This window comes from Salminus brasiliensis, chromosome 8 (genome assembly GCF_030463535.1).
Source record: "Salminus brasiliensis chromosome 8, fSalBra1.hap2, whole genome shotgun sequence".
NCBI lineage: Eukaryota > Metazoa > Chordata > Actinopteri > Characiformes > Bryconidae > Salminus > Salminus brasiliensis.
In genome coordinates this window covers 41177340-41201833 of record NC_132885.1, presented here as the reverse complement: position 1 = coordinate 41201833, position 24494 = coordinate 41177340, and the positions used below count along the sequence as shown (strand labels likewise).

Here is a 24494-nt window from a genome sequence, read left to right as displayed (position 1 = left end):
CTACCCCACTCCGGCCTTCACGTGCACCCGCGGGGTTATAAAACAAATGAATAGAGGAGATCCATGCGGAGGAAAATGCTAACAGCTGTTAGCAGAGACAGGACGGATATGCACTTTTAATTTGGGAGGATAATTTAATCCCGTGTCCTTTGGCCCCTGGCCACCGAGCTTGGCGGAGCTGCCACACATGGACTCGCTGGGTCTTTTGTCAAGTCCTGGGTCTTGCCCTCTGACGTGGCGTTCGTTTGGAGGGGAGAAAGGAAAAAATTACAAGGCCGAGAAGATGGCGGAGAAGCGAAGTGAAGGGAAAACGGGCAACACAAGATACTGTTAAAGCCTCATGATAAGAATCAGGCCTCGTTCCATTAGTGGTTCCTAGGGTGACATGCTAATGACTGCCTGTCACAGATCCCTACCCTGTTTCCTGCCGGACGAGATGTGTACTCTGAAACTGGCGAAGTTCTCAGTGGTAAAAAGGCAAACACGAACCCCCGAGGAAAGACCCTATTCTGAAGGAGCATCAGTATCCCGCTTCTGCCACCACGACCTCATGCAACGAGAATGCTCCGGGCTCTCCGAGCGTATCCGGATGGGTCAGCGCAAGATAAGAGTTAAATCCGGGGCCGGATTCATAGCTGGGAGTCGACGGCACTGAGATTGTGGAGAAGAGAAACAAAAGGCCAATTGCTCACAGAGGACAGATCCCTATTAGCAAGTTGGCTGGCCCAGACACACAGTGACTGATGGGCGACCGCAGACAGCCCTCGGGCCGTCCCTGCCCTGTTGCCTCGGCATCCTCTGCGCCAGATTTTTCGCAGCATCTCTCCACCAGCGGAAACTCTGCACCTGATTTCTCCGAGGGGAGGGAAAAGAGGCCGACTGTACACCATTCCAGTCCTGCATTTACATACGTGTTTCATTATTGTTGCGGTTGCCTGGTTACCGGGCGATAGTTAAATCCCTTGTGTCTATCTGCAAAAGCAACTCACAAAAGCCAGGCAGCCGACACAAACTGGAAACTGGATTTCAGGGGGCTTACAGTGCCACAGAATATGACCTTGAACTGTTCGTAGACTTGTAATTAAAAGCTCTGAAAGTCAAGACACTACCGCGCACAGAGGTGTTCAGTCTGAAGCCCCATATGGAAATTAAATTTATGGCCATATATGCACATAAATGATGAGTGTGGATATAGGATTGTATATACTGTATATATTGGACATATGCATAATACATGGATCTCATATATATATATATAGTGTAATACTTCAAATATATAAATACATATCAGTTACAGTACATATATGTAGTATTTATATAATGTATAATTATGTAATTATGTAACATACATTTTGGCATGATGTGAATCTGGCTGTTGTCCATAACAAATGTCATGATGATTGGACCAATAGAACTGCCTGGCATTCAATATTTTTCCATGGGCTTCTATTAAAATTAAAAAGTTTTTTAGTAATCAAATATTTAAAAATAATTGTTAAAAAGTACAGCTGCTGTTTTGGAGATTAAATAATTCAGTTATCATATTTTGTTAAATATATTAGTTTATGTTGTTTATGTTATCAATATGTGTCCCATATTAAAACAAAATCGACACTGAAATCAGTCAATCAACTTACTCACTTACTCACTTATAGCCGAGCTGATACATAAACCATGGATTGAGAAATATGTATATATTATCTTAAAAAACATATTAGACACAAAACAAAATCATAATTTATAATAACTTAAATTAAGAAATCTAGAATCTAATCTAATTACATCTAGAAATCTCATTTAAATCGAACCATAAAAATGCAAAACTATTAATAAGTCAAGTCAAATTGAGATAGCATAATAAAATTATAGCTAAAAAAAGTAGTAAATAAGTTAATAAATACAGGTATAAATAAAAATAATTAAAGAGTGGCAAAAGCTAAAAAAACAAAAGCTACAACAGCAGCCACTAAAAATAAAATAATGAAAGGTAAAATGAGATAAAAGAAGATATATATTAAAATAATGTATAATATTCTATAATATATAATATTATATTATATAATATAATATTTAAACAATTAAGAAAATATAAAGAATAAAAAGCTAAACATATACAAAAAAGAAAAGAAAATATAAAAGATAATAGAAGATAAAAAGATAAGACCAAAACAAGATAGAAATATAAAAAAATAAAAATAATAAAAGAGAATAAATAACATACATAATAAAAAAAGATAAAAATGAAATGAAAAAATATCAAAATGAAAAGAAAACATTTAAGATCAATTAAGATACAAGATAAAAGAAGACAACAGAAGATGAAAAGATAGAAAAAAAGATAAAAGGTAAACAAACAAATGTGAAAAGTCAGTTAAAACTAAAGTTAATTAGAAGTCATGTATTCTAATATATTCTATATTTTGCTACACATCAGATTTCCATATGGGATACATCTCCTAAACAACACACTCCTGTATATTTCTGACACTGTAAGGTTGCTTTTTTTTCAGAGCATGGAAACAGTCTTAGCCTGATCCTCAGCTCTGCAGAAAGCAGGGAATCAATACAGGCCATGCATTAGTCTCCACAGCCAAGCTGCTTACATGCGGCAGGTCTCATGTTCCCAACACGCTTTTCCTTTTTTTCCCGTATGGAACGCTGTCTGGCTGCCAAACCTGTGAGCGAGAGCGTCTGAGTCGTCTGTTATGTAATGACTAACACGCCTAATATGAAGATGCTGGCTGCAATTTAAACTGTGATGTCAGGGAGTACCTGTGCACCCAGTGTGACCTTGGTCAAATATGTACTTAAGAGAAATTGAATCACTGGCCCAACACCAACACAGAGACCCGGGACGAGGTTTCCGTCCTTCCCTGAGATGAATTTCTCGTCCGACGCCGCAAATTTGACTCCAGTTTTTTGACCAATCAGAGTTGATGCTTCCGTTACACTGACAATTCAGGCGAATCTGTCCTGAACGAGCGACTCATCACGTATGGGAGGAGCCAGTTCGCCAATCTAGACATTATAAGCGCTCCAATAGGAACGAAACAGCAAGTAGTCGGCTGATGGAAGGTGAGCGCTCTGGGCTCGCAATGGAGCGATCTGGCTGTTTGGACGTCAGCTAATCTAACAGATGATGCGATGTTCTCGTAAATAAAACAGCTTTGCTTTGCTTTGCAGAGCAGAACGAAACAGACAGACTGCTGCTAACATCAAGCAGAGTGATGTAACCGAGCCTCAATCAGGCTGGGAGACGCTAGTTGCAGCACCATGTTGCCAAAACTGATTAAAATTAAAGTTTGAAGAAACAGAAGCGATCATGAATATGAACAGCTTCAGAACTCGAGCGCTCAACTCCATACACCAATCAGTTAATGGTAGTATGACCCCATGACCCCAAAGTTCAGTCAGTAAACATCTTAAACTGGGCCTCAATGCAGAATTACAAGGCCTGTGTTGCTAGCCATTAAAGTCTTAGCATTAGCATAGATGTAACAGGACGGAAATTAGCAGCGTAATGGGTCTGTCTTATGCTTGTCATATATTTTCACTGTAATAATAAGCTGATTGATGACCACGATCATCCAACAGCTGATTCTCAGCTCATATACACTACGGTTAAGCTTTCTAAGTTTCTAAGTCGATGTCTGAGCTAAAAATCCTAATTTTAGCATTTAGATGTTTACATTTTTTGAAAAATATCCAAATTCTGATCATATTTACAATTTAAAATGATGATTGCTGGCATATCTGAGAACGAGGGGATCTGAGATCCCCTAAAAATAGCATTTGGCATTGTTATAGCCTCCTTTGCCATGCTAAAATTCATGCAACATTAGTGTAGGGTTGTAAGAGGTACAGGGGGTGATATTTTAAGACCAGATTCAAGCTAATAAGCTAATAATAACAGGTGTTACAGGTGGAGGGTTAAAATTAGAATTAGACTGTGAACTTGGTTTGTGTAGAGGTTCAGCGACTAGAGGTCCATCGAAGTGTTGAGTTTCCCACCATAATTTGCGGCCTACCTCCCTGTAGCTTAGAAAACTACCATTTTGCAAAGTGCGGACTACTCTTGCTTGGCCTAGGCAGGGAAGAGGAGCTCGAAAGATCTGGGCTGGAGGGCTTCCAGGTGATGGGGCAGACCCAAAGCCAGCCAAGAGGTTGAGCATAATTTGGACCATCAGGAGGAGCAGGGGTTGTGGTGGGGTGCGAATTTCCACCACAAGAAGGTGTATGTAGTAATGGAGGAGGAGGAGTTTGGGCCTGGTCCTTCTCCCAAACTTATTTTAGGACACTGGCCTTTCTAATCCAATTCTGTACACAATCGTCAATAATGGCATGCCAATTAGGATAACGTCTGCTGCCACTGTCCTGACGCTCCTTCGCATAACTCGCACAGCTATTCACAAAGCATTGAGAAATGGAGCAGCTCCTCCTCAAGGCAGGGCTGACGCGGAAGTTACCGAGATAGGCGAGCAACCCTAGAAACCCAGAGTACCCATGATCCGTCTAAACGCTCTCCACAAAAGGCTAAGCCTAGCTTTGGGTCTGAGATTATTGCGAACTCGACACGCTCATTACTGTGTATCAATATTTACCCTCTTCCACAAAGCTAATTACATGTTCATTGCGTAATACGATTTGCTGCCTTCCGACAAATTCATTATTCCAGTCGTCCCGCGCCTGCTACCCTCCATTTCCTATTGTGCTGCTTTCTTGTGCCTAAAGCTGCACCGTGAGATTGGGCCTCTCTGGCACTGCAGCAGCTGAACTCTAGCTCTCTCTCGCTGTCTCTCTCTCTCTCCCTCTCTTGCTCGCTCTCTCTCTTCCTCTTCCTTTCTGTGTCTCTGGCTGGCGAGTGCAGGCCAGCTCCTCTGGGAGCCGAGAGGAAACAGACAGATAGAGTCTCGACCAGAGACGAGCACAACAGCCCCTGCAGCTGTTTCCATGGCAGCCACGTTGTTGGGTTTCGAATATTGAGGAGATCTAAGTGCGCTGGATCTGCTCTTTGTTCGTGAATTTTCTTCGTGAGGCAAAGCGAACTTTTTCTCTCCATGATTTTGTTGTTTTTGCCACAAGCAAGCGTGGAGTTCGCTGTAACTGGCGAACAAGTCTGACAAGTCTACTTGCTGTGGAAAACTACAAGTGTTCTGATAGGGGTTCACCTCAAGACACAGGCAGGCTTTGCTTGAAGCTGAGGACCAGAACTGGGGGTCTGGGGGATACTTGCTCCGGATTAAGGGCATTTCTGCCGCTTTGCCATCAGCAGCCGGAATCTGAGAGAGCACAACTGGGCATGCCCTCTCTGGTGCTCTCTTCCCTCGTCACTCTCAAAGCGAAGTGGGCCGGCATGGGCATCTGTTGGCTGGTGTGGTGGAGCTGGGGACCAGGTCCTTGGGGATGCCAATGTTGTATCGGTGGCTGTTCAAAAAGGGACATCCCTGGCTGGCTTTGCATGTAGCGGAGGAGGCGTGTGTTAAGTCCTTACCCTTGGGGAGCATTGCTAGTGCTAGGGAGAGTTAACTGGGGGACATTCTGGTGCCTCATATCGAACGCCCAGTCATGATTCCTTTCTGATTGCTTCAAATTAGGGATGGGCGCCATCCATCGAGCAAACTACGGCGAAAGAGCGATTTCTTTAGAAAGCATCCTTTGTCAGAGCCGTTTGGCCGGAACGAAAGTGAGGAAATGGGAAAGCATTCATTAGATGGAGGTGCAGAAGTTGTGCATGAGCTGATCCATGCTGACAGCCCTTGACAGAACATTAGGGCTCCGTTCAGGTTCATGACATAAGAGAGACGGGTTTATTATGACAGCAGTTCTCCCAAGCCAGGCTGAGGATGGCCACCTATGGTAGAGGAAACTCCTCGCCTGGCCTCAGCTCTGTACACGGAAAGCAGGCCAAAAAAAATCATCTCTGTCATTATAAACAAGCCTGGAAGGGCTCTATTAGGCCTTATTTCTCAGTAGACCCACGACCCATTTCTCTACATGTGTTCGGCGGACGTACATGTAACGAGGAAGGGAACGAGGAGCGATGCTGACCATGCATGGTAATTAGCGGGTGTTATCTGGACCGCACACCCTTGGTGGTAGGGATTACTGCCAGAGTGTATGTATGTTAGCTACTACCAAGATCAAGCGGTCGGTGACCTTGGAAGGGAACTACACTCGCAGATCTGGAAAAGTATAGGCCTGAGCGCTGTTGATTTCTACCCCAGTGGAGTCGTGCCCTGTGATAACCTTATTTTCACAGCAGAGAGTCAATAGTTTGATAGGAGGCTGCGTTCCAGCTAGGGGCCAGTAAGCGGTCAGTGGAGCAGCAACTCCCTGTTTACAGGCTCTGAGCAAACGAGCTGATGATCCGAGTTAGGCTTAAATGCGATTTGCATGACTCTGTAGATCCAGCGAGCCTCCATGAGTAAATGTCACAGTCCCTGCCTAGAAAGCCTCGGCACTGCTGATCACTATTATGGCTTATTACATCTTAACCGAAGAACCGAGGAGACGGCGGGTAGCGATGGCTTGCTTTTCTAAGGGACACCTTCGCCTATTTGGCTCTGCCACTGGAGTGCCGCGTCTGCCAACCTCACCATCTGTATCCAGACACACAAGGAGACTTTAAGCTTGACATTGTGCAGCTGCAGCTAATGAATACATCCATTTAAAGGAGGAGGAGGCGGACCGTGTGCCAATCAGCCTTTGGGTGCACTTGTGTGCGGCTACTGAGCACTGATTTCTTCGGGGCCCGGCGCTGGGTTAGCTCTCAGAACGATGCCAAATTTGTATGGCGGAGGTCATGGCGGGGACAAAAGGGCTGTGAGGGGAGAGAAAGGCATGGCGGCACCCCCTGCACCCCCCCCCCCCCCCCCCACCCTCATTTTCTTTTCTTTTTTTTATTTTCGGCAAATGTTTGTTAAAACAGACAATGCACCTCTTGATCGAGTCCCCAACCAACACAGGTCCCATTAACCCTCGCCCTAAATCCAGTCAAACACTCTCGACTTTGGGAGGGCGGACAGGGCCATAGATAAGCTTGTTTTTAGGGAGAGGGGACAGAGATTACCCTGTGTTTACTCCTGCCTCTGAGGCCCTGCAGTGGAACAGTGGGTGATTTAGGAGATAAACAAATGCCATTCAGGGATATACACTAGCCCAAACATCTGAATGCCGATGAGAAACAAAGAATAGCTAAGAATTAGCATAATGACCATTGGGAAAGCCAATGAAATAAACTGTAGTGCGACAAATGCCCAGTATGCCCAGTAAGAGCTGGAGCTGAGTGCTGCGGGTAAGGAGAAGGAGGAGGTTTGCTCGGCGCCGAAGACACGCCAAATGTGGGGTAATCCCACCAACAAAGGCAGCGAGACAGCGGGCTGAGAAGAGCCGGGCTGAGCCCTGGAGAAGGGATCCCTGTCTTCCTTTAACTGGATTTGGGGAACGAGCTGCTGTTTATCTGTGTACGGGTCGGCTAATGGCTGCCGGCTGCCGGCACTGGGGTAATCTAATCAGGATACAGCGATTTACATTAAATCGCTCAAGCGGGATTATTCCCCGTCACAAGCCGATTGAAAGGGGACACTTTTAAATGGGGTTAACAGCTTGTTATAAGATTGGGGAGACTAAGTGAGGGATACTGTGTGTGTGTGTGTTGGCTGGGGGGGTGGGGGGTGGGTGGGTCCTATTGTGGCACACTACAGGATAATCTTCATTATACAATGCCAAGAGATTGGAGCTCAGGCAGGGGATACAACACCGGAAGACAAAAGGGAACAAGAGTGGAGAGTGTGCAGAGACAAAGGGAGATGGGCAACAAAGAGAGCCGGAGGCGGGGGGCTGACAGAGGGGCTTTTTGTCTCATAAGATGCATGGTCCTCTGGGCCTTGTGTGGAGAGCTCCAGTTACATGCACAGGGGTGCGAGCAAGCAAGAGATCTGACTAACCGGCCAAGTTGTTCAGGGGGAGTCAGTTTCAACTACATCACAAGGTCGAACCCAGGCCGCTACTCCTGGGAGACATTAGCTGGTGGACAGCGGGTTGTGTCCATTGCTAGGACTTCTATGGAAACTTAGAGGTGACCTTTTGGTCACCAACTATTGCCGTTCCCTTTTCAATGGAAGCCTTGCTGAAAACCGAGGGTCCCAATTCTGTCCTTCTGTCTCTTCTTTACCTCTTTTGCTGCCTCTGGGCTCCTGTCCAAAGCACACCTCTGCACTTTTGCGTTCCGAGTGGGAAGCCACATGGAGAGAGGGGCTAAAATTACAGAAGGATGAGGGTGAGGTGGTAGAGCTACCTTGTTCTGAGTTATGTCACGGCAGCGCAAGAGCCCTGCCGACTCAGGGCAACTCGCCTGCCTGGTTTGTGCCAGGAATACCCTCCCATCAGTTAAGGACTCCTGCTCTCCCTTGTCCCTACCCAAGGCAAGCACAATAGGCCTGTGTATCATGACACCACAGGGACCGCACAGCCAACAACGGCGCAGCAGGGGCAAACTGAAGGGACCCATCTTACTCAACAGCCACTGAGCCAGATGAGCACACTGCTCTTGTACTGGCTCTTGCCATTATTCCCAGCACTGCCTTAACCGCAAGGAAGGGAACAACGGAGGCTTTCTCCGCAAACGCAGAGAAATTTTCTTGAGATGATTTCACCCTACCCAGCGTGTCATCGGTGTCGCCTTCCGCTAAATATAACTCCGGGTGATCCCGGCTTTGTACCCGGCCCACAGGATGTGACCAGCTGAGACAGTGGGACGGCAGTGACATAGAGGCCCGAGCAGAGAGGAAACACATTCCATGGATGTGAGCTTGTTTCCTGTCCCATCCGACCAAAGACCTCAGCGATTCCGTCTGGCCTGGCCAGCAGGAAACGGGACAGGAAATCGGCCAGGTAGGATGCCGGCGTAAATGGCTGACTGCGGATGCCATGTCCGTGCCTTGTTTTGGAGCTTAGCAAACAGGTTACGCAATGCTCCTTGGCCTCCACGCATGGATTGCAGTCCTCCTGATAAGAGCCACGATCACACACAGAGGCACATTCCAGGCCAGGGTCACTCTGGACCACAGCGGGTATGCTGGTGAGGGGGGCATGGATGCCTACGTCACCTTGTGCAATCTCCATTTAAGACTTTGGATAAACCAACAGTAATGGACAAAGGCAGTTAAGATAACAGGAATTCTGGCCCACCTCCTCCTCCATCCCTCCTGTGTTTGGGCCCACATCCAATCCTGCAGCACAAGCGCCAAAAGCCTTTGTGCTGTGGGGATTTTTCACGCACGAAAGGCTCCCAAAACAAAACGAAGAACGGCGATTTCGCAAAGCCGCTTAAAAAAATTAAACAACTTGCGCAGGGCCCCTTTCAAGGGCTCACCTCCAAGAGATAGGGGGAGGCTGGCGGGTTCTGTTTTGTGTGATAACCGCACGCGATGCCGGCCCAGCCCAATTTCTCAGCACCAGGTTAGGCAACCCAGTTAATTGCCGTCGCTCACTTAAGGACACGTAAATGGCTTTTTCATCCCTGACTCTGTCCTCTTTATAATTATCTTGCAGAGTGGTAATTACACAGAGCGAGCTCAGCCGGTATTTTATGGGACAACAAACTCCTTCGCTCGTTCCTGGGCTCTATTTTCCCCCTCCTGTGCTTACGTCAAAGAATGGGTAAACACGGGGGCACTTTGGGATAAATTAAGCCCTTGAAAACCTGGCGCAGGGGCTATTTACGAAAAGGCGACCCATCTCTTGCTGTTAGATGATTTGGCTAACATATTAGCAGGAGCGATGGGGCTGTTGTCTGTCATAAATAGCGAGGATTGGAGAGCGTAATTGGGTTTTGACAACTAACGCAAAACAGCACAGGCAATTTCACATATTGCACTCTACAATTGCCATTTCCTCGACCATTTGCGGTGGGGAAGCAATCTTTAAAAAGTCACGCTGACCACATTTGAGAAACGACGCAAATCTCACTAAACATTTAAGACCTTTTCATACAAAAAAGAGCTCACACACACACGGCGCGGAGTAGACAGCCGTCTCAGAAATGCCTCTTCTGATCCGACCCTGCTCTCGCTACGTGCCTGCAATGCCAAACTGCAAACTGGGAGGTGCAGCTTTGTTGTGACGTCTCAATCTGTGCATGCTGTCCTTTCCTCTCCCGTGATATCAGCCTATCTCATCTCTCAAACACCAGACACAATGCCCTGCCACTCAGACAGCAGTCGGCACTAAGTGGGTGGGAGCCGGGGTGAGTCTGGTGGGCGGAGGGAAATGGCTTTCATGAGAATTACACCAAGGCAAAGTTTCACCAAGGCTTAAAACCTCAAAGCGCAACCAGAGAGTTTGGACAATCGTTTTAACCTTAAGGGGTTTTAAGGTGATGCCCAAGACGAGCCATGAATCCCTCATGCATACACTCACACCTACGTCGCTACACAGGCCCCTCAGCAGACTTTCGACGAAAGGATGACCTCACCCCCCATCCCCCGCCTCCCCACCCTACCCGACGCACAGAGCAGCCTGGCTGGGAGTGAGGTCACCTGAGACGGCAAGGGCCCCACCCTCCCTCTGACTCACTCCCACGCAGCCTTTTACAGCGATGGCACTTTGAACCCAATTACCAGCGTCTGACACGGCCGCTACAGTGACATAAAAGGGAACCTAACTGGGACTTGATGAATGCCTTTGCAGTCCATTAATTCCTGACTACAATAGAAGCCGTGGAAAAGCAGACCTTTGCCAAGAGCGCGCCGCAAAGGTAGGCCACGGGAGCCTGTGATGTTTCCGCGGCCGGCCATGTGGAACTCCGTCCTGTTGTTTTTTTGGGCTTTTTTTTTAGCCCCTCCAGCATCGGCGTGCTCACCCGAGGCGGCCCAACCTGTTTAGTGTATAAATAACACCCGGCTGGGAGCGGAGCTTTTTGAAGCCGCCGCGCTCCCCATCAGGACAGGGACGACGCGGCAGGTGCCCCTGCTGCCATCACACCTGTCCGCACCGCAGGGGGTGCAGGCGGGGGCGAAGCGGGCTGCGCTCTTGCGCTCCTTCCTGAAACTCCGCCCAATTCTCGTTTCCCTACACTTCTCCAGTGCACCACACGGAGGTCACGGAGATGAGACGAGGCAAGGCGAGGCAAGGCGATGACGGAATGGTTACTAGGAAGAATGCAAACCAGATCTAGGTGGAAGGAGGGATTACCTCATCATTTTTTTTTTTACAGGAATCTACATCGTGGATGGCGGGACGGTGGCGGCGTGCAGTAACTCTTAATGCTCCTAAAGCCTAAAGTTAGAGGCAGTGATCTCATCCTGCATACAGACGCAGAAGAATGGAGATGAGTCACTGGTGCTCTCTGTGGAGAATGAAGCTGTTGACCCGCCTGTGGATAGCCTAAGAGAGAGCGAGAGAGAGTGTGTGTATGTGTGTGTGCACATACACACACACACACATGCACATGTACACCACTTGCTCCAGTGAACCCAAGAAAGGGGAAAAGTACTCAATACTCATCCCTCAAAGTGCAATGCTCTCTCGCTCGCTCTCTCTCTCTCTCTCACTTTCCTCACTCCAAACCTTTCTGGAGTATACACGCAACTCGCATGCCTGTGTGCACATACTTGATCTTGCAAACACACACACACACACACACATATCCACCCACCCAGACACACACTGGCACTTGCACACCGACAGCCCCCATTCCGACAGAGCCTGGCCATTCCCTCAGGTATTCCCGGCAACATCGCAGATTAAAATAGCTGACGACCCACATAGCTCCACACCGGCTCAGCCTCCCCTTCAGAGGAGACAGACTCTGCACTCCCTGCACCGCCACCAACGCGCCGCCCATACCTTCCTGGTCATAATTCCCTTCCGAAAGCAATCCCGCCAGATGGTGCCGTAAACACCGTCTTCAAGCGTCTTCCAGACAGGTGACCGGAGCAGGACGGGCTAAGAGAAACTGCCCGGGCAGGACGGCTAACCCGTCTCCTCGCAGACCCTTCTGCAAGCCAATGCATCAACTATCTGAAAGACTTGCTGGTTTTTGAATTTCGCCCCTCTTCCTCGAGCGAGGAAACTCGGCCTTTGTGCAAAACAAAGAGGAGAAGCCGAGTGTCTCGACGAGCAGGACAAATTCCCAAGGTCGCTGAGACTCTGCATGTGACCCATTTAACAGTGCCATACACAAGCCCACGAGCCCACAAGCCCTAATGGCTGAGTGGTACATGCTTGTTCCTCCCGAGCACCAGAAAAAAAAAAGGCACTTTACAGCCTTCCTGGTACATAACCTTCAGGAAAGACAGGCTAGCCAGAGAGTGCGGACATGTGCCCAGGAATCTGTCTGGGGAGCTTCTTAAGGGGTTAGGGGGTCACTGGCACAGCCTGCTGCTCCAAAAACATCCCCGGCAAACGTTCAGCTTCTGTTAACCGCCTAAATCTCTTCTGTGGCCATAAACGTAAAAGAAGCTTTGGGAAGGCCTTCACTCCAGACCTTTTCATTAATTTTTACAGCTCAGCTTAAACACACTTCTTTCCTTTTTCGTACCGCACGTCCCTTACGAACGGCCCATCTGTGGGACGTTAATGTCAAACAGGAAAAATCTCCTGGCACGCGGCCGAGCTTTTGTTTCAGACGTGAGGCACGAGGTCAGAGAGGAGGATGCAGAGCTCCTCTCTCGTTTGTCTTTTTTTTTTCCTTCTTCCCTGGCAAAGTGGATCAGAGGAGAACAGGTGGGTCTCGCAGCGGAACGTCGGCACGCAGACGCTCCGAGGGGAGACAGCAGCGCTGGTGAATCCGTAGCCAGAGCTATATCGGGCATACAGTACGCCACCTGGCACAGCCCAGAATGCGACAAGCTAGGGAGCGCTTAAAATAAAGAGCACAGGCACATGCAGAGAATGTAAAAAATACCCCAATACAACAAGGTGCTTCGTGCCCGTGGCCGTGGCTGGGGGCTGCAACCACAGAGCAGCAGGATGGATGATAAATGGCGAGTAAGCTGGAGGCTGTCCGTGTGGTAGGGGTGGAATTTTTGGCTGGGTAGGATGAGGGGAATGGAGTGAATTGATCAGGCTGTGCTGGTATTAGGCCTTACAACTATTCATAAGGCTGGATATCCTTAAACCTACAGTGCAGTCCTGCTATTCCAGTGCCTGGTAAGTGTGGAAGCTGTTTTCGGGCCTGGGAAACGGCCCAGAGAGCTGATGAAATCGGTGGTTCTAGGGACTAAGCTATCCCCCACAAAGAGTCTTGCATGGTGAACTGCCCTGACTCTAGAAGATAAGGTAAAACAATCCTAGATCATCCTAGAGAAAGCAAACCAGTGACAATGAGCCCCTGGACGCGGACTAGAATATTCGGGACAAGTGTGGGACAACAGACACCTTGCAGCTGTCTGTTAGGACATATCAGTTAGCTTAACCATTAGCTTAGCAACCCTGAGAGTGAGCGTGGTGCTACAGTGGGAGATCCCCAAGGGCTTAGCTGTCCTGTGCTGTTCTAGAAAGCGAGGAACCTCCTTAACCAAGCAAGTCAGGAACCACCTCAACCGCCCGAGCTTCCTGTCACTGGTGTTTTTAGGCCTGCACTCGATTACGGGGAAGTCCCGCCTCCAGAACTGCACTCAAAGGCATGTCCTTGGTTTACAAACATGAAAACCTGGACCTGCATCATCATGTGGGACCTCGCTTTGCATGCTAGAGTGTGTGTGTGTGTGTGTGTTTCTGTGTGTGTACAGCATTCTGCTAAGCCAGCGCTGGGTTGGAGACGGGAAGCGAGAACTCTGGGACCTGGTGCCAAGGGGGCATCTGCCCTTTTTATTTTCACTCCATCCCTTTAGTGGGTAGAGCTGTTAGAGTTCGGCAGAGAGCTCAGCGAAGGGCCGATGCATGCCAACCTTGCCTGCAGCAGCAGCAGCGGGAAGAGAGAAAGAGAGAGAGAGAAAGGGCGAGAGAGGCAGAAAGGAGTGGAAAGGAGTGGAAAGGAGCAAGCCGAGCGCAACCCAGCTCCGACACAATGGGAGTATGGAGAGTAGCCAGGTCACGCGGCCACCAGAGACACAGACGCAGAGCATATGCAAATACACACCCGCACGCCAGTACAAACAAATGATCACACACACACACACACACACACCGCACACACACACAGGAGCTTTTCAAAACCCGGGGAAACGAACATGCCAGTTATTTTCTACTGGTTTACTGCTGCAGGACAGGTCTGCTTCCCTGTATTATAGAATCAGCAAACAGTCTCGCACGTGTGTCTATGCGTGTGTGTGTGTGTGTGTGTGTGTGTGTTGTGCTTACAGCCAGGCAGTGCCTCTCTGTTCGGTTTCTCTTTCGCTTTCAGGCTCTATTCTAGGCCACGGGAGCAGCCCCAAAGGCACTTTCACCCTTGATGGAAAAGTACCTGTTGTTCCCCGGGTGCCTGTGTTTGAGCGTACGGGCAGTGTTGTGTCTAATGCCTATTCATCATACCTCGCTGCTACCAAAACAAACAGATGAGCTCACTGCTCCTGCCTGGCAGCCACACAACAGGCGTTTGGTGATCCAGGCCGGAGCTGCTGTCCTTTTAGCACATGTGTGCTCACTCAAACAAACACATACACACACACACACACACACACCCTCTCACACACACACAGATTCAGAAAGGCCTTCAGGTTTTGTTTCCAGAATCTGATTCAGGCTTGGGCTTATGCAACGTTTGTATTTTCCAGTCCTCTCGAAAGACAGTCTTGATTAACCCTTATGAGGCCTAGAGCCCTAACTCTGGTCCTCTATTATAATATTTCATATAAAACATAATTAATACCTTAATATATATTTATATTTATATATCTTTATATAGCCCAGCGTAGGAAGCCAGGGCCTGACCGCAGGTTCAGCCATGCTACAGCACATCTTGGGCCTTGCTCCAAGCCCCAATATTGGCATTTTAGTGCACCCGGGTATCGAACCCACAACCATGTGATCAATAACCCAGCACTATGACTACTAAGAGCCACCACTGCACCTTTGCAGAAGTGAGGTGCATGCTCACTGTGTGCTGAGACAAGGACGGGACAGGGAGTTCTGAGCAGCTTCAGGTGGTGAGAAGTGAAGCCAGACCCCCTATTTGCCGAATATAGACAGAGTACATGAGTTTGGGAGAGAAGGAGGAGGAGAAGCAGGGGTGGCAGATTTTTATTGGCTACAAAAAATGAAATGCTCTTAAAAGTAGCGTAGATCTAAATCTCTGATGTAAGATTATTATTATTATTATTTTTATTTATTTATTTTTTTAACTAAAAATTGTTATCAAATTTCCCCCTTTTTCTCCGGGTTTGATACTTCCAATTAACCCACCCTTTCATAGATCGCCCTAGCACTACCAATGCTCCCGACACTAGTAGGGTAAGGACTTAACACGGGCCTCCTCCGACACATCTGATACCGAACTGCAGCCGATGCGGCATCATTGGGCAGCCGAGATCATCCCAAGCTGGGTCCCTAGCTGCCCACCAGCTAACCAACGCCCGTGCCGGCCAACATAGCTTAAGAGTCATGAGGGAAGAGAGCACCCACCATCTACCCACCCGGAGAGAGAGCATGGCCAGTTGTGCTCTCTCAGACTCCGGCTGCTGATGGCAAAGCGGCACGGCTTGACACTCGGACACTTTATTAGATGAAATCACTCAAAATATATAAGAAATACGTTTCTTAATCTTGTGATATTATACAATAATATCAAAAATACAATACGGTCAGATATTAGATTAGGCTTCATTTAAGAGAAACCAAAAACAAAAGGAAAGTGTTGTCCCTCTGGTGCTTTCCCAATGTTCAAGCCGAGCCATTACCGCCTGTGGAAAACGAGCAGCCGCGAATGTGATCACAGCCCCGGGTCTGGTTCTCGGAACACTCGTTTGGACGCGAGGAGGGAATTTCCAGCGGGTCGAGAGCGAAAGCAAGGAATGGCGTGGGAGGTTCTGCCCCCACCCCTCCCCAACCTTAGGAGCAGTTGAATAAACATAAGCTCTGCTCCATGCTGAGATGCCCTTCACATCTTCACATGACTCCTCTCTGTCTCCCTCCTCTCTGCTTTTCGTTTCCCCGCTGCCTCTTTTCTTCAGCTGTTTTGACAGTCTGTGGTGCTACTTATAGCTGGTTAGGAATACCAAAAATATCATTATCTATTATTCATCAGCAACTCTCTCCTAGCCTATGTTAAACATGCTAGACTGGAATACAGAGAGGTGGGCTTGCTGGAAAATGCTGGAAAAGGCTGGGAAAGCCTGGCGGGATGGCGAAAGCCCTCGTTTGTGCTGCGTGAATTTGCGTGCCATGTTTAAAAGGGAGGCAAAATATGCCATCAAGCTGTCACTCAGATTGAGTGTATTTGTATGTGTGTATGTGTGTGTGTTAAGCAGTGTGTGTGGGCACTTGCACTTAGAGAAAAATGCCTGGTTCCTCACAGGCTGTTAATCAAACACTTGAGTGGCTAAGCTGCCTCTCCATCGGGCTAAGGGGACGGCGGGCCTCATGCATAAAGATGCCTGCCGTATTCTCATCTTTCTCTGTTTATTTCTCCTCTCTCTCTCTCTCACTCACTACTTCTCGCTCACTGCCTACATCCCTCCTCTCCACAGGCCAACAGACACTTGAGAAGTGGGCAGACAAATGACCCCCCCACTCCTCCGTCCACCTCCTTCTCAATTGCAGGCCCTGAAAAGCTCTTGATCTCCTCGATAACAAGGCCGCGTCCATCAGCGCTCCAACAGGTGAGGGGATAATAAGGCCGTCAGCAGCCCGAGTGGGTGGACGAAGGTAGGTGTGTTTAGCTTAGGGCTTAATTGCCAGAGGACTCTGACCCTCCGTCGCCCCTCTTTCGCAGGTGAGCAAATCCCACCCATCAGTCGCCTCGCTTATGATCGAGGCTCATAGGTGGCGAACAGTTCATATCCGTGGCAGAAATATGAACAGCTCAGCAGTTCTGATTTGTCCAATCTTTTAAATGTTGGTGGTCTTCAAGTGGTACGGCAGAGAGCAAGGCCAGCTGTGCTCTCTCAGGCTCCAGCTGCTGATGGCAGGCAGCATGACCCAGAATTGGAACCAGCAATCCTGCTGCCTGCCATCAGCAGCCGGAGCCTGAGAGAGCACAGCTGGCCTTGCTCTCTCCGGGTGGGTACATGGCTTCCTCTCTCCCCACATCACCTCAGTGGGATGCTGGCCGACGCATCAGAGCTGGGCACCTGGTGCTTTCCTCTGATAGGGTTGGTTGGTTGCCTGGTGACGTCGCATCAGCAGCAGGCATGTGTCAGTCCTCACCTTCCCGGTGTTGGGAGCTGTACAAGTGATGGGGGAGAGTACTGACAAGTGGGTCGGGTAACTGGCTATTCATCTAAAATCGAGGAGGACAACTGGACTCAAGTGCGCCACCTTTTCTTTACCGCTTAAATAGCACTTGTTTCGCCAGCCCACCTCAACAACTGACCTGCACCTTCAAATGGTCAGGTTGTAGTCAGCAGGTTATTGTATGCTATGGCCCCTGATTCGTACAATAACAGGACCAGGGAAGGCTTAGTAACTACACTCCTGTTCTTATGAATTTTTTTTTCTTTTTAGGATTTAAGACATTATTACAAATCTTCAATTAGTCGTAATGTTACTAATTAAGACCATTTACAATTCTTAAATCCCAGTTCCTTTCTCAGCACGCAAAATACCTAATTCTAATGAGTTTCTCATGTTCCAAAACCTACACCCTGCCAATTTGCAGCCCACTTTGATCTACCTCTAGCGGAGGGAATAAATTATAGAGCAATAGCCAGATTTCATGGCGACAGAGATTTGGTAAACAGCTTTCAATCAGCCTATGCGACGGGTCGGGTCTCAGTGTCGGCTTCAGGACTCGCACAGCACAGCATCGTGGAAGCAATTTCACACCACTGAATAGCAAAATTCTGATCGAGAGCAACCGGAGACCAAATGGATTTCCAAAGCTAATTCAATCTGAAGTTGTCCAACCCTCCCCATCCTCCCCAAATTGGAGGAATTCTCCACGTCGACACAAAATTGCATGCTTGTGCGAGAAGTAGCGTGTGTAAGCAGCTTGCAGTTTGCTGGAAAACAACATGGGCGCGCAAGTAGAAGGTCCCCCTCACTTCAAAGGAGACCTGGTTCAGCCATGCACATGAAAGACCTTGCTGGCTCATGCCAGAGTCTAATTACTGTCAGCTGTCTGGGGGCTGAGTGATCTGCTCGGGTTGGGTCTCAGAGAGATACTGAGAAGGCAGAGAGATTCTCAGCGTCTGTCCTGTACTGTACCCTCTACTGTACCCAGAGTCACAAGAGCAGAAACAGCTGGGGAGGAGCGCTTGATGCCCGTGTCTGTTTTAATCCCAGCCCGTGAGTCACGGAGAGGAGGCTACGCTCCACCCAGACTGTGTTGATTTTGCCCTTTCTGCTCTGTGGCGGAGACAGCATCCAGGAAATGCTTACTACAATGGCTTGGCTTTCTGATGTCACACTGATAAATCCCAGTGGGTGACTCAGTGCTGTCTGGCTCATGCTGATTCCTGGTAACCCATTCAACTCAACAGAGGAGCTGATAGCACATGGGGAGATAAGGGATCAATTCAGTGCAAAGTTGCAAAGCTCACTAATCAGGAGTCAAAATACCAGCACAGATTTCTCTGTCTGCTCTCCGTGCAGAAGTGTGCCGGTTGAAACACACACCTTAACCTACCAACACTACTGGAGCACATACTCAACCTCCAAAAAAACACGCCTGACAGAGTTCAGGAACCCTGACCAGAGCTTTTTGCATGCGGTTGGGTTTGTCCGGTTTCAAAATTGAGAAGTATGCAGGTGATAAATCTTCGGAACAGTCACTACTGCACTGTCCATGATCCATGCTATCTTTCCATTGCTATCGAGGTCACAACTGTAGTGGTGGAGGTTAGAGGGCAGTAAGGCCTGCTGACTGCTCACCAAGACGCACTGACTGACTGCCAGTGGACAGTGGATTTATCAGGCTGAACCTCAAAGGTGTGCAGGTCTTCACGTTTCTCTACATACCTGGCCATCAAGTCACGCTTTAAGTGGACAAGTTCGACCGGTTGGAGGCTGTGTGAGTGTAGCAACCCCAACCCCCCACCCCCACCCCCCACTCGTAATGCAAATTTACTCAACTGAGGTCCGTGGAAGGACAGCAACATCTCCAGCTCTAAACCAGCCAGGTGTTCCCACTCTTTCCACACCTCCATCACTAATGCAGAGGGATTCGGCAAGGCTTTTTTCCCAGGGCCTCCGGCTCGCAAGCCTGGCAGCTCTATCTGGCTGTAATCCTGGAGCCTTTCCAGTGGCAGAGTAGTAGGCCTTGGGCCAGTTGAGAGATTGGGCCCGAGCATTCTCCATGCCCTTGGCGGATACTCTGTGAGAAAGCAGCTGCGCTCCTCTGAGAATTACGTAACGTGCATTTCGGCTGCATAACGGGAGCGTCTTCAGCTGGATGGAGCTCGACGCGGCGGCCAGTGGAGGAAAAAAGCCTGGGACGGAATGTAAAGCAGGCCGGTGGGAGGCCGAGGAGGGGGATGCTCTGGGATGGGCAGGGGTTTTCGGCAAGCCTTCAGAAACAGAGCCGTAGTCTCCATCACAACTCCATCTGAATCCATTTTTAATGGTATCGGGTGCTCTCGCACTCCCACCCCACCCCCCCTGCTGCCACTGCCGCCGTTCTGAAAGTTACTGGGCTGTGAAATGTGAAAAACTGCAGCGCAGAATATGCATGCAGTGTGATTCATTATCTTGTCAAACTTGGCTACTCTGGGACAGGCAGAGCTCCCTGGATGAGAGCTGGAGCTGCCGTCACCTCGCATGGATGCCTGCGGCCTTTCTCTCGGGGTTACCCGACCCTGGTCCGTGATGCCACCCCTCACCCCCCCGTTCCACAGGCCATGGAACGTGGCTGGACTGTTGCAGCTGCACTGTTGGAAGACTTTCTGAGAAGCTTCCTCTGAAGGCTTCACACTCGGACACACTGAAACCCCCCCCTCAACCAGATCAGGTCCCTCTGAGGCACACCTACGAAAGGTGTTAATGGAACAGGCGGTCAAACCAGAGGAGCCACCAGGTTTCGAGTCTATCACTAAAGTCTTTCAGGGATTTTCAGGACAAACAGGTCTGCTGGCCTTTGATGGCCCCTTGCCGTCACTGGGGTCTTGCAAAGAGCACAGCGAAAAAGCTCAGATTCTGAGCCAGAAATATCCCAAGCCGATACGGAGGGGGCTTCAAATCCTAGCCTGTCCCGAAATAGACACTTTCTGAACAGAAACAAGGGGAGGAGAAACAACAAAGCAAATTTGAGAGACAGGTCTGCCAGGCATGGTAGACAAAGAGACACAGAGTGACCCATTTTCCCGGCGGCCGGCGAGGAGGAACAACAACGAAATAAAAGGCTGGTCATCTGAGGAAGACAGGCCTCAGACGAAGTAACAGAGGTGCACGTGGCGCTGCCTTGGATCTTTGGGGGGACAGATGGACAGACACTAACAAACACCCCCCCCCCCCTCCCTTTCAGCTCCACACACACACAATCAGTCTCTCAGGTGATCTTTGCTAATTGGCTCGGCTACATCACTCGCTTCTAATGGTGTTGTTTACCAGCGCAGACCGATTCCCCAGGCTTCTCCACCTGCTCCGACCGCCTCTAGCGTGGAGCTCAGAGGGCCTCTCTGGGTGGTGCTACTAAGGGAGGGGAACGCGAGACAACAGGGGCCCCCTTGTTGCACAAACAGCCGCTCTCTGAATTAACCTTCCTCGTGGGTCACTGCCGAAATAATCCATCCCTTCTCTGCGAAGCAAAAAAAAAGGACGTCGGCCTGCTGTAATTACACCAACCCAAGTCTTTCACGGCCTCTTCTCCTCTCTGCCTCCTCCTGGCAGTGAGAGATGGTGTCTTTGTTCAAAGAAGAGGACGGGTGGGGGTGCCAGAATGGTGCCAGCAGGCCCTGGGAGAACTTCATTACGGCTGGGTGACGAAACCCTCCCGGTCTCCCGTCCCGGTTTCGCTTCGTCCTGCCTTCTCTTTCTTTTTGTCCCCCCCACCCCGCCGCTCAGCCCCCCGGCCCCAGCCGGAGAGCCGAAACACAATTCGCCCCATATCGCGTCCATTAAGCTCTGATTCATGCGCTGCTCGCTCAGGCCCGAGAGTGCCCATCCATCTTGTCCCGCAGGATGAAGGGTGCCGTCGTTTCCCTTCCTTGGGCAGATCCGGGGCTACACTATCAAACCATCGCTGCCAGTAAAAGCAGCGGACTTTTAACAGCGCTGCCGTTCTGTCGCCACTCTCTCTTTTATTCACCTGTCAGCCCGGCAAGGCCTCGCTTGCTTTCCTCCCCTTTCGCTCTCCCACGCTATTAAATGTCTCTTTTATTGTTCGCAGTTCTCAAAACAACACTTCCCGCTTCCCTCTTCCCCTCTGAGGTCGGATGAGGCAGTCAGTGAGACAACAGCCGAACCTGTCCCTGGCAGGCTTCGCAAGGCCGCAAGGTGCGATCCCCTTTGCCCCACCAGCCTCTGGCGCTGCGAGGCACCAGGTACTGCACAAGATGTGACCTTTATGCTTGACAGTCTTTGGGATTTAACCTGTAACTAACCCCATCATCTAACTACACCCAACCAGAGATTCAGAAGGGGTATCTGCGGTGTAGCTCATACCGCACATACCCACACCGGCGATGGCCTTATGTTCAAACGGATGCAAAGCAGCAGGCAAAGACTGGGATCCCATGTGTGCTTGTGCAGCTAATTGACTTCACCGCATGCATACACACACTCACACACACTTACACACACTTACACATACACAAACCTATTGTCTCATTACAGCATTTAGCATGTGATATGTTCACAGTGACGTTTGTCCAGCACTCCTGCAGAAGCACATGGAAGACATCCAGACAGTCCAGGCAGACATGTGCGTGCGCGTGCAGGCGTGCGTGCGTGCGTGCGTGCGTGCATGCATGCATGCATACATACATGCGTGCGTGCATGCATACATACATGCGTGCGTGCAAAAAACACGCACATGCATGCAAGCAATCCTGTGTTCTACTACAGAAGCTCGCGCGCATAGTAACCTGAAAATGGATCAAAACAACTGCCCCCCCCCCCCGCCCCCCCTTTTCCACAATCACCCGAGCACGTCCCCCCAGTCAGAGGAGGCACTCGCTCCAGCCAGCCATGCGCGTGCTTTGCGTGGCCGGTGAGTGAGTGACTTAGTGAATGAATGAACACGAAGTGCAGCGCGCGAGAGGGGCGCAATTATCGTTTTGCAGAGCCCGAGCAGAGTCCATTTGACCACAGCTAGCCTAACCTTCTCCTCCTCATCCCCATCCTCCTCTTCCTCTCCTCCTTCCTCCTGGTGGAGATAGCTAAGGCTAATGCATTATGCATTAGAGGAGCGGGAGCTGCTCTCTCCTCTCCTCGTGCCGACGGGGCTGCAAAAAAAAAAAAAAAAACACAACCCAGCAAGGCTGACAGCTGCAGATACATTATTTAATGACGAGTCTCTCGTTATTAGTCAAACGCACGCCTGAATTAGCCAAACTGGGCTCAGTCAGGCACATCAGAAGCCCAACAACAACCAGAGAGAATGAAACAAATACAAAGAAATAAATAAACAAAATAAACACCAGGATTAGTTTGCTGGATGCAATCAAATCCAAAGCGCAATCGTTAACAGGAGCAGGGTGCAGGAGTGCAACGTAAATATAGCGACAACCTAGCCAACTAATCACTGGTGACAGCACCAGCATCCAGAACCTCCAGCCAGCCTGGACCACCACCAGCCCATCCCCTGCCTGCATCCATCCAACCCACACGGTGGTAGTCAAGACTACAGAACAGCACCAGCATCCAGAACCCCCCAGCCAGCCTGGACCACCACCACCAGCCAGCCAGCCAGTGCTCACCAGCCCTTCTCCTGCCTGCATCCATCCAACCCACACGGTGGTAGTCAAGACTACAGAACAGCACCAGCATCCAGAACCCCCAGTCAGCCTGGACCACCAGCTCATCCCCTGCCTGCATCCATCCAACCCACACGGTGGTAGTCAAGACTACAGAACAGCACCAGCATCCAGAACCCCTGTCAGCCTGGACAACCAGCTCATCCCCTGCCTGCATCCATCCAACCTACACGGTGGTAGTCAAGACTACAGAACAGCACCAGCATCCAAACCACCAGCCAGCCTGGACCACCACCACCAGCCAGCCAGCCAGCCAGCAAGCGCTCACCAGCCCTTCTCCTGCCTGCCTCCGTCCATCCATCCATCCATCCAACTCAATAACCAGTTACTAATAATGACACGAGTGAGGCTGGACTGCTGACCACTGGCCTGGACAGGCAGAGACGCGCGTGCTGCTTCTGCTGAACTCCTTCTCGGTGCACTTCGGTCCACTTTCAGTGCTCTCTCTCTCTCTCTCTCTGTCTCTCTCTCTCTCACACTCCATCCGTTCCAAGCCCAGCCAAGCCCTCCAAAAAAAAAGCCCAGAGCCAGAAACTCACCTGCTGCCAGTTTTCCTCCAGCGACGGGAGCGCAGAGAAGTAGCCGGTGTCGTGGACGAGCTGAAGTTCCTGAAAGATACTGTAATTCGCCAACACGTCCATCCTGAGGCTCGCGAACCAGAGGGGTTGTTTTGGTTTCGGCGTAAAAACGTGCGTAAAAACGTGCGTAAAAACGAGCAATAGAAGAAAAGCACCCCAGTAAGAACCAAAAAAACCAGAGGAGGAAGAGGAGGAGGAGGAGGAGGAGGAGGAAGAGGAAGAACAGCAACTCTTCAGATCCGTTGCTCCTGGAAGTGTAGTAGTAGTGATGCAGATCACAGGGGGTGGGGGGGCGATGTATGTGCTGGGAAGAGAGGAGTAGAGGAGAGGAGGGAGGGGGGGGAGGTGATTGTTTCCCAAAAAAAAAAATGTTGAGCCTCACTTTAATTGCAGTCCCGCGCTCAGGATGCAAAAAAAGAGTGGCGACGAGAAGCAGCCACCTATATCCTCATCTGCTTGTCTCTCTCTCTCTCTCTCTCTCTCTCTCGCTTTCAGTCTCTCTCTCTCTCTCCGTGCGTGCGTGCGTGCGTAAATCCAGGTACAGTCTCTCCCTCCGTCTCTCTCTCTCTCTCTCTGCTGAGCCTCTCTCTGCACATCGACTTGGTTTGGATTGGGGGAAAGAAGCGAGAGCGCGAGCGAAGAAGAGAGAGAGAGAGAGAGAGAGAGAGAGGGAGGGAGAGAGGGAGGGAGAGAGGGAGGGAGGGAGGAAGGGGCGGGGGGCTCGCGAGCTGAGGGGGGACTCTCAAGGGGTGGGTGGAGAGGGCGGAGCCAGCTGTCAGTCAATTCCGTGCGTGACCATATAAGGCGAATAGGGTTGATGAGCTCACTGGCGTCCAATTAAGGCGGCGCTAGAGTGGCCGGGTGGGCAGGGCGAGGGGCCGGGCGCGGCGCAGCCATTGGCCGG

At 49.8% G+C, this 24494-nt stretch overlaps 1 protein-coding gene across 1 annotated transcript in view; it reads right to left on the bottom strand.

Annotated features, from left to right (window-relative positions):
* Positions 1–24187, bottom strand: part of klf7b (Kruppel like factor 7b) — a 48500-nt gene extending 24313 nt beyond the window's left edge. The window contains exon 1 of the mRNA XM_072686617.1: positions 23552–24187. Coding sequence (XP_072542718.1) covers positions 23552–23653 — 102 coding nt within the window. The 5' untranslated portion in view covers positions 23654–24187. The remainder of the gene's footprint in view (positions 1–23551) is intronic.
* Positions 24188–24494: the final 307 nt, after the last annotated feature.